A 10,672-nucleotide genomic window follows, 5' to 3' on the forward strand; every position below is an offset into this window, starting at 1 on the left:
CTATTTAACCATAGTGTAGCTCCAATGCCGGACTCTCACCAGAACAAGGTCAGAATCCCAACAACACCCATGCCCACCCTGGGACGTGAGCCAAGTGAGCCTCAGAGGTTAACCAGCAGAGTAATCAGCTCCCTCGCAGGGTTATTTAGCAGACGTCGATGAGATGACGCACACAACACGGCATCTGGAAAGGGTTCAGCGATCGGAGGCTGTTGTTACTATTGCCACAGCACCTGTCTTCTCCAGCTTTTTGAGGGGTTTACTCCCACCGGCCACTCGCCTTAGTCGGTCTCCGTCCCGACTTCTGGCAGCAGCTACTGTCCCAGCCCCTCCTCAGGAGGGTCCTCCTGCGCCCTTCCTTCGTCCCCAGCTCCTCAGCTGGCTGCGGGGAGGTGGGCGCCAGACAACACTCCACCAAGCACGGGGACAGAAGTCCAACCGCGGCCTGAAACCGTCGGACTGGGCTTCCACCTCCTGGTCCTCTAATCAATCAAAAGAAAAGAAGCAAGCCCCTAGACCAATCAGAAGTGGAAGCGGTCGAGCAATGCCCGCCTCCTTAAAGCGCCCTAGCTCCTCATTGGATGTGCCCAAGCGCGGACCCAAAGCTAAGCCACTTAGAAGAGAGTGGGGCCAGCCAATCAGCAGTGCAACCGCAGCCGCGCTGGTGGGACGGGAGAGGCAGTGTCAGCTCACAGACTCGCGCGGTGCGAGCTCGCCGCCTGTCAGCGCCAAAACCCTGCATGGACAGAAAGCTCTTAGCCCTGGCCAATTAATGGCGGGGCAGAGCAATGGGTCATTCTGTCTGCGATGTGGTGTGTGTGTGTGTGTGTGTGTGAGAGAGAGAGAGAGAGAGAGAGAGAGAGAGAGAGAGAGAGAGAGAAGGGAGACGGCTAGTACGTGAAGTGCGCAGTTAACCATGGCTCAGGCAATGAGCATTTGAAGCGCGATCATCTAGATCCATCACAGGTCAAGGCACTACCCCTTCTAATGCGTTCCTTGTCCCCCCTTACTTCCGGTGAAGCATGGTACGTTCTGCAACCAATCAGTGGTGGGCAGGGCAAGAGGCGGGAAAGGGAAGCTGCCCACGGGCACCCGAAGCCTGGCAGGCCCTTGAGAGCCTCCCAACCAATCAGAGACACACACTTCATAGACTGTCAGGGGTTGAGGGAGAGGTGAAAGGCTTTGCAACGAGAGCTAAGCAGGGTGGCAAGACAGAAGCAGGAAGCTGTGGTATCCCGAGCCCTTGCAGAGGAAGCTTCCAAGGCTGTTGAGGCGAAGGAGGTTCAGGGCCCAGTGCTTTCAAAGAGGGGGTGATACAGCCACTCAGCAGGGGAGGGGGCGAGCTGGAGGGTAACGCTCAGCGTTAAGAGACCTGACCCAAGTCCACGGACCAATCAGGCTCCACCACCCTGCCACACCTCAGGGTCAGCGGGGTGGGTGGGAGCTCCGCAGCTAATCAGGGGTGGGCGCGAGGCGGGAGCGAGCAAGTGGAGCTGTCCTAGGTGCCTCCTAGAATGTTGAGCATGCTCAGCAGGATGCGGCCAGCGCTGCAGCCAATCAGCGTCTGCCTCGGAATCTAGACGCGACATGCAAGCTGTGCACGCGCCCGAGCCTCGAGCTCCCGGCCTCGCGACACTCACCACTTTCTAACGGCCACTCGAGCTTGTGCCGCCCTCAGTGTATGTGAGACTGTGGGAAGAGGAACAGGGTCCGAGTGGGTGAGTGCCGTGGTTTTTCTTACACTTATTAAGGCTTGGAACTGGTCCAGGCCAACCTGGGGTATGAGGGCTTGAGTGGTCGCTGTGAGGGTTGAGGGCTTTATTCCGTGGGGACTCCCTTTGCCCTGGCGAGGCTGGCAATGGGACCTCCTGGGCACCTTTGGAGGCCAGGCCAACATGTCCTGAGTTGGTCCATGGTCCCTGAGGCTAACTTGATTTGGAAGTTGTATTTGGGGGGCTGTTGGGAGGCCCTTGGAGCTCTGCATGGCGTCACTGGCCATGAGGTATGGCCTTTGAACTGTGGGACGTTGTCTGAGGGCTCTGGACTGAGTCTGAATCTGGTGACTGGAAGGAGAGGCCTGTGACTCTCCAGAGGTTGTTGGGAGTCACTGGGCCAAAGATGAAATTTGTGTGTACTTGAGAGGTTTTCTGGGGTCTTAGGATCCAGCTTGGGCTGAGAGTGAGAGTTGCCAAGGTTGAAATCCCAATGGGAAGTTGTCAATGGCCATTGCACCCAGGCTGTGCTAAGAACATGTGGCTACAAGGCTTTTGGCGGGGGTTGCTGGACTCCAGGTTGAAGCACAGATTTTCCAGTATTGGGTCCAGGTTAGACAGCCTGACCAGGAGGTTAGGCCCAAGGTCTTCAGGAGGTTCTTGAGGAGGGAGTTTCTGAATCTCAGAGGTTGTTTGCCCTCTGTGGACTATTATTGCTGTGTGACTCTAGAAAAAAACAGGATTGGTTCATGTTAGGCCTTTGGGTCCACTCTCTCCCAAACTCTGGTCATTCCAAAAAGGTATGTGAGAACGGGCAGTGAGAATGGGGCCAGATGCATAGGGAAGATGGACGTTATACTGGAGCACAGGAAGAGGTGTGTGAGATATCCTGCTCCCTAAGAAATCACCCAGGTTGTCTTTACAGAAAATCTTTTATTCTTATGGGACAGGGTGTTGATATCTAATTTAACTCAGCTGTTCAAATTATACATGGTATTAGAGCTCTCAGAGTGCTTTCATGTACACCCAGAGTTCTTAAACCTTGGATGGGGGATACAAGGGAGTGGTCTATGAGCAGATTTCAAGGGTTTTTGAGCTCTTGGAAATCATAAGAAAAACTGTATGCATTTTGTTTGGAGGGGAGCATGCAAAGCAGCCACAAGGATAAACAAGGAGTATTTAACCTGTCCAAGGACTGGCTTCAGTCTGTGAATCCCTTATCATTCACATACAATGATATGAGTATCTATAATTTTCTGATGTAAAGAGTTGATTCCATGGCTTAAAATTTTAAAAAGGATGGTAATCCCCTTAACCTATGACATTAAGAACCACTGGAATTAAGCAAGTTCCTGTATTACCTGTGGGGCCTAGGCCAGACTAGAAATGAAGATTCCCCTTTTCTTCCCACACCTGGTGTTGGCACACATTTTAAGACCTATTAGTCTGCATGTCTGAGCTCAGTCTACCTGCCCTTCACACAAAACCAAGGCCTGGAGTGTGTACATCGGTCATACAGTTCATCCTCCTGAGTATAGACCTGGGGTTAAGGGCTGTGTAGGTCCTGGAAATGGGCCATTTAGGAGAGGAAGTCCAGGGTTCTAAGCTCCCAAAGCACAGCCTAGAACTGGGGGACACATGTTCCAGGTGGGCCTTTCCTAGATGCCCTTGGATCCTTGGCCCAAGGTGGGGGGACACAGCCAGAGGGGGTCAGAGTGGGTTTAATGCAATACTGGCATTCAGTACTGGTCTTGAAAACAGCCCCTCTGAGCAAATTGAGGATCTCAGAAGAGTTAGCCCCATATTAGGCTGGAGAAAAAGGCCACCCACAGAGAAGATGCAGTGGAACCTAAACTTTTTTTTTTTTAACTTCTAGTCTAGTTCTTTTTCCACTTGATCCACAAAAGATATGCTAGGATAAGGTCTCTATGACCTAGGTGCAGTTCACATGGCTATAATTACACTGGTTCTTGAGTTATATGAAACATAGATTTAAGGGAAGAAAGAGACTAATTTACTCCGCGTTGTCTCTTCTCTGGTATGTGTTGGATGTACTTAACTAGAAAGAGTGGGCATTTGAAAGTTTATGTAAGATTTGGATAAGTGGCCTTCATCTGCATAAAATACTGTGGGGGAATTTAACCACCTTAATTTGAAGAAAGAGATGTGTTCCTGGAAAAAGGGAAAGTTCATATAATTTTTCTAAATTGAATCTTGTTTAACTTGGCTTTGGAATACTTAGTATTTAAAATAAGTGCGATAAAGGGAAAATATTTTTCATAAAACAAATAATCATGTCTCCAATTGGCCTATTCTGATGGTTTAGTTTTAATTATATTTAAAGAGAATCCATACTTGTATTGCTGTGTTGACATTTTTATATCAAGCCGGGTTGTACCTACAGGGGCATATGAAGGAGCATGCCTATCATTTATTATTGAAGGTCATGACTATCAATTAGAATTTATTATTGAATTAGAATCAGAAATTATTATTGAAGGTCATGCCTATCAACTAGAATTTAAAAATAGCAGACTTTAAACTTTATTTAATAATATGAGTATTGGGACTGAGAGGCAAAAATCATACCTTTTTTTCCCCACATACGTTCTTCCGGTTATGTCTCACCTAATCTGTCCTACCCACTCTACCCTATCCCAGGATGCAGGTTTGTGTCCTCATTATCAATGGTTTCCTGGGTCCACCCCAGTAGACAACTGCAGGGGATTCCTACAGAGTCAGCCTGGGAAGTAGAAGGTGGACAAGGTTTTTGAGATTGTGATGGGAGACTTTTCAAGAATAGAGTTATCATTTTCCCTACCCTTCCAAGTCAAAGTACTATTTGCTCGTGCTTCTGCTGTCAGTACTCAATGCAAGATGGTTTGGGCTGTGTAGTCAAGAACATAGGGAGAGAGAAGGGCCTAGAGTGGCACCAGCCTGAGGGCTGAGGCTAGAGGTCCCTGGAGATACCTCTAAGGGGTGGTCTTTAAAAGGATATCCTTAAGTGGGGTAGACACCAGGTAGGAGGCAAAATGGGGTTTCCCATTCTTGGGGGCTTTTGTTCACTGAATGGGGAGTCCCCTTGCCCTTCTCCTCCCTATTAGGTTTCCTGAAAGCCTGCTGACACTCCCTGTCAACTATACTTGGCTTATAGAGAATGTTGCCCTTTGAGCACAATCTCTAACATTCTTGATCATCAATGAGCAAATCCTACCAGTGGGGGAGCTGAGTCACAGGCACATAAAGTAGGGCTGCGAGGCAAGGCCACTGGGTGATGCTGTAATCTTCCAGACCCCTGTACCTTTTCTTCTGCACTTGGGGTTTCTCTCTCATGGTTTTCCCCACTTATTCCATATCTTCAGGGCTGTATTACTGTGTTGAAGAACGTTTTTCTCTGTACACCTACATATCAGGACTTGGTGCTTTTATATGTCCAGGCCAAGTGTCTTTTATATGGGTGTTTAATGAGTCCCTGGGTGTGGTGGTATGAGGAGTTAGAAAGCTCAGAAATGGAAAATATTTAACGTTTAGAGTAGCACATGAATACAACCTGTCCATTTGCATTTTCCCTTTCGCTCTGAGTCATCTTCCCCTCTCCCCACCCTATGATTGCCCCTCCACCAGCCCCACCCACTGGCACACCCTGTCTGATCTAGGAAGGGTTAACATCTGTGTATACCCAAGCTAGAATGAGAGGTAGACGGGGAAGGCATGTTAGGTCTGGAGGGAGAAAGCAGAAGGCTGTCTGAACATTTCGGGGTCCTGGAGCCAAAGGGAGAAATGGGAGTTTAGGGACATAATATCTGGGTCTAGGAGGGGACTAGGATCTAAGGGAGAAAAAGCCTAGGGTGAACCAGACTTTGTCAGGTCACCAGAGCAGCCTACCAATGCCTAATTTGTTTATCTTCCAGTTACTTATTGGGCATATATGATATACCAGGCACATATCACAAGTGATTTATCTACGTTTGTTGAATGAATAAAAAAGCCACAGGATGAGGGATAACGGAATAATAAAAAAAAAAACAGAAAAAGAAATTTGAGTCTCTCAGACCTCATCCTTTCCCCAGGTTAACGAGTATTAAAGTGTGAAAACAGGGGAAATCTCCTGAGAGCTTGACCCTTTTGACAGGAAGTGAAAGAAACCCCAGAGTTCTGATTTCAGAGAAATGTCATTTGTCATCAACCCAAGAAAAGGGAGTTTTCTCTTCGAAGACCACCGCGGGCCCTTCCTGGGGTTGCCCCCTTCAGAAGTTGATGGGAGAATCTGAGTCATTTGTACATTCAGTCCCCATTGGTGGCCCAGATGACAGGGGTCATTTCCACAGAGCAATCAGGCTTCCTAGTACTAAAAGTCAGGGAGAGGAAGGACAAGGCATGCTTTTGGCCCTCCTTCACTCTCTCCTTGGAATCCTGATGTTTCAGTCCTTTTTACTTCTGAAGTAGTAGAAACAGCTTCTAGCTGCTAGAGCTGACAGTTCTCAGAACTAATCCTATTTGAACGATGCTACTGTACTGACAAACCACTTTCACATTCATCATGTCACTTCATCTTCACCCTCACCTCCAAATGAGATAAGCAAAGGTTATCCCTATTTCATGGATGAGGTAACTGAGGCTCAGAGAGGTGACTTGCCTAACGTGACTCAACTAGTAAACAGCAGAGATGAGACTCGAATGTGGGTCTAATTATTCCAAGGTTCTTGCTGCGAGATGAACTTTTTTTAAAAAAGATTTTTATTTATTTATTTGAGAGAGCAGGCAGAGAGTGCGAGACAGCACATGAGAGGGGAAGGGGCAGAGGGAGAGGGAAAAGCAGACTCCTGGCTGAGCATGGAGCTTGATGCATCGTGGGGCTCGATCTCAGGACCCTGAGATGATGATCTGAGCCGAAGGTGGACACTTAACTGACTGAGCCACCCAGGCACCCCTTGATTTTTATTCCTTTGAAGTAATCTCTACACCCAGCATGGGGCTCGAACATACAACCCCAAGATCAAGAGTTGCATGCTCTACAAACAAAGCCAGCCAGGCACCCCCTCACATGAATTTCTTTTACTCTAGAAGTTCACAAATGAAATAAGGAGACAAGGGAGGAAGAATGTCTTGAATCTGGAAGTAGAGGAGGTGGTCTTTCTTAGAGGGGTAAAGCAGAGCCAGGGGTATAAAGCCACACCCCCTTAGGGGGACTGTGGCAGAGTGATACTTGGGACACCCAATGGAAGACTGTGAGGTCAGGGGCGGGGCTAGCTCCAGGGGGGGCCCCAGGAGCCCCAACAGCAGTTCAGAGCATGCGGTGTCCAGGAGGAAGCTACAACCGGTGAGTGGTTGCTTCTCCCCAGCTGAGACTTTCCTCCCACTACACCCTGCTTTTTGTCCCCTTCCTACCAACCTGTAGCCTTCTCCCTGAGGTGTCCAAGTAGTAATCCTCCCCACAAGGGTCCTTACTCATGGTGAGTCCACACTGAGGAATATCCCTACCAGGCACTGAGACACTTAGATCTGTCTCTTAGTATCAGGGTTCCCAGTTCTCTTCTTAAAAGCCAGTGTGGTAGTTTTGATATGTGATGAATTTCTGCCTCATTGGCTCTTTCTATTTGTTGCTTTGGGCTTATGAAAAACAAAATCACCCCATCTCCTTATCCTAAAATCTGGAAAGAAAATAGCCTCCCTCTATACAGATCCCATTTTCCTTTCTCCTGCTTCTTCAGGGGTCAAAACTTTCTCCAAAATCTCTCTCCATCCTTGATCGGAACCTTGTCTTCTGTGGCTTCTGCTCTCTCAACCCACTGGGTGGGACTCTCTTCTCGGTCCTTCTCTGAGGACATGTTCTAGAAGTTTCAGCCGTAGGGAGATAATCAACTGATGCTGCCTTGCAGCAATGACCTCAGTCTTACTGTCCTTTCTGCCTCTCAAGGCTACTCAGCTCCATGTGATGGGGTGAAGGTGGGGTTGGGGGTCACACTAGTTTTCAAAACTCTCCCATGAAGCTGTGTCTTGCTCCATCCCTAACTGCCAGGGCTGACTGGGTCTTACGGTGATTTCTTTGTCTGGAAAGAAGAAAGCCTGGCCTGCTCCAAGGTCTTTCCTTGTAGAAGGGCTTAGAGTAGCAGAAGTATCGGCATCTGCTCTTTTTTAAGTAGAGACTGCCAATTGGCAGGGCCCATCTATACTAGCCTTAAACCCACTATTTGATATAGTCACTAACTACCTGGTACGTACTCTTTAAGTCCTGAATATGGTCTAATTTCCATTCTCCTGCCAACCCCCTCCTCACCCCTACCCTGTGGTCCATTATGATTCTGGATAAGCTCAGGTCCTCTCTTGGGTTAGTTTATTTGTTGCATTCAGGGAACAAAGAGCTCTGAACCAGCAACTCACTCTTTCTCCCCTCACCTCCACAGGCTTGAGAATATGCTGTTCCTCTCTCCCCTTTCCATCATGGACCCCACACTGTGGCCTTTCTTTCAGGTCCTCTGATACTGGTACCCAGGCAAGGCACAATGCCCCTGTTCCCGACGACAAGACTGCTTAGCCCCTATGGCTCTGATCGGCTGGTACGGCTAGCAGCCAGGCTCCGGCCAGCACTGTGTGATACCTTGATCACTGTGGGAAGCCAAGAATTCCCTGCCCACAGCCTGGTCTTGGCAGGTGTGAGCCAGCAGCTGGGCCGCAGGGGCCACTGGGCTCTGAAGAAAGGCATCAGCCCTTCTACCTTTGCCCAGCTTCTGTACTTTGTTTATGGGGAGAGTGTAGAACTGCAGCCTGGGGAACTGGGACCCCTTGAGGAAGCGGCCAGAGCCCTGGGGGTGCAGTCTCTGGAAGAGGCATGCAGGAAGGCTCGACGGGACAGGGCTAGAGAACTGGGTCCAGGGCTCAAGGAACATCAGGAGGAGCCAGAGAAACCCACAAAGGATTCTGAGAGCGGACTGGAGGGACATGGAGAGCAGAGACCAGAGACATTTGTTAGAGCTGGTTGGAGAGAACAAGAGGCACTGCATGAGCAAAGGCCACCAAAAGACAGCTCTGAGAGAGCAGAGGCAATGAAGGAGGGTGCGGGGAAGCAGATGACATCAAAGGAAAAACTTAAGCAATCCCCTAATGGCCATGCAGGAACAGATGGGAAGCAAGACGGGATTATGTGGGTGACAGAGAGTCCAGGGGGCTCTGAGGAAGGTCTGCGGGAGTTCTCTGGCCCCCTTCCCCCACCAGGTTCCCTCCAAACAAGCGTCATTCCTAGGCCCTGGTGGGCTGAGGCCCCTTGGTTGGGGGAGGGCCAGCCCGCCCTGTGGAGCATCCTGCTGTTGCCACCCAGATATGGCACTCCCTTCTCTCATAGCACCCCCATCACTGGAGCCTGGCAGGAGGTCTGGCCTCGGGACCAGAGGTGAGTGAAGAGCCTAATGGAAGACCTCCCTGGCTGGGAGGGAGTGGCTCAGGATAGGCAGCAGTGATGGGTAGAAAGGCACCACATCTCTTATCTCTACTGTACATTTCCTGAGCTGGTGATAGGACAAGAATCTTCCACCACAGGGGAATTCAAAGCCCAGCCCCTGAGGAGGACTCATGACATCTCCCTCTCCAGGAAGGGCCTGGCCAGGATCCCAGGTTTTGCCAAGGCTAACTCTTCCCCACCCCCTCCCCAGGATCCCATTGTCCCTGAACCCTGAGAAAGGTCTCTGGAACCAGAACCAGTTGGCCAACTCCAGTCCTGCTGCAGGTAAGCCCCGAAGTACCCTGTACAAATGCTGTAACATGGTCTGTCTCTCCTTAGGCTGGGACTCCAGGAGTCCAGCCTGAGGAGAGCACCTCCTTCACTCTGCTCCCTCCAGGTTTCCTCCCCCAGGGCCCCACAAAGCTCAGCCCTGGGGAGATGAAAGAGTCTGATCAGAGGCACACAGGTGAGTAGGGTGAGGGCGATTTTGCCTCAGCCCCACTGTAGCTCCCAAAGTCTTGTCTGGGAGTACCAGTGGTCCAGCTCTGGGATTCCCAGCCCTGCTTTCTTTGCCTTCTCTAACCCCAACAGGTGCACTTGCAACCTGTGTGGGTCATGTGAGTAGAGCAGGCCCATCTCGCCAACAACCTCCCCAACCCCCACCTGCTCGGTCTCGGCCCTATTCTTGTTCTGTCTGTGGAAAAAGGTTCTCACTCAAGCATCAGATGGAGACGCACTACCGAGTCCACACAGGTATGGGCTCCCCACCGGATGCAATTATCTGCTCCCTTCCAAACTCTGGTCTGTCTGCTCCTGAGTCCTCTGTGTGCTTGACTCCAACACAGTTCCTTTGCTCAGTCGCCCAGATCAACCCCTACACCAGCCTTCACCCACTTCTTTCCTTTACCGGCCTCCCCCTCCACCTGCCCTAGGAGAGAAGCCCTTCTCCTGTAGCCTCTGCCCCAGCGCTCCCGGGACTTCTCGCCATGACCAAGCACCTGCGGACACAATGGGGCTGCACATACCGCTGCCTCTGTGCCAGGCCGGCTGCCCCAGCCTGGCCTCCATTGCAGGCGCACATGCGCGGCCACTCGCCCAGCCAGCTCCCACCTGGAGTGGACCATTCGCTCCACTTCCTCTACTCCTCTCTTCGAGGCCCTCCCGGGCCTCGACCTCTCCCTGTAGGTCCCCTTCCTCAACCACCTGATGGTGTTGGTAGCTTCTTTGGCTTCAGCTGACAATACAATTAAAGAATGAAAGACGGGCCGACGGGCTGGCTAGGTTTCCGACCCAGCACCACAGCTATTGGCAGCCTGGAAAATCCCGCTCCGAGCAAGCGCCGCAGAAAAGGCGCTGCCAAGCCTTCTTCCAGATGACCACGGGCCCAGAAGCCTGGGCCAGCGAGCCCGTGTGGGGTGCGGGCAGTGAAGTTTGCACGAGTGAAAATTGTGCGGGGACTAGCGATTCCATCATCAAAATAAAGAATTTCCTGTGCCCTCCTCTCAGGACCAGAAGCGGAGTCCAC

General features: G+C 50.7%; 1 protein-coding gene across 1 annotated transcript; it reads left to right on the forward strand.

Annotated features, from left to right (window-relative positions):
- Positions 1–541: 541 nt before the first annotated feature.
- On the forward strand, positions 542–10,412 carry ZBTB32 (zinc finger and BTB domain containing 32). Its single transcript, XM_047709505.1, is given in 9 exon segments — positions 542–812; positions 8,184–9,099; positions 9,359–9,432; positions 9,545–9,613; positions 9,739–9,900; positions 10,080–10,109; positions 10,112–10,126; positions 10,129–10,292; positions 10,295–10,412. Coding segments are annotated over 9 exon segments (1,758 nt in total). The 5' UTR covers positions 542–544; the 3' UTR covers positions 10,355–10,412.
- The last annotated feature ends 260 nt before the right edge of the window (positions 10,413–10,672 follow it).

The sequence above is a fragment of the Lutra lutra genome, chromosome 17 (genome assembly GCF_902655055.1).
Source record: "Lutra lutra chromosome 17, mLutLut1.2, whole genome shotgun sequence".
In the NCBI taxonomy this organism is placed as follows: Eukaryota; Metazoa; Chordata; class Mammalia; order Carnivora; family Mustelidae; genus Lutra; species Lutra lutra.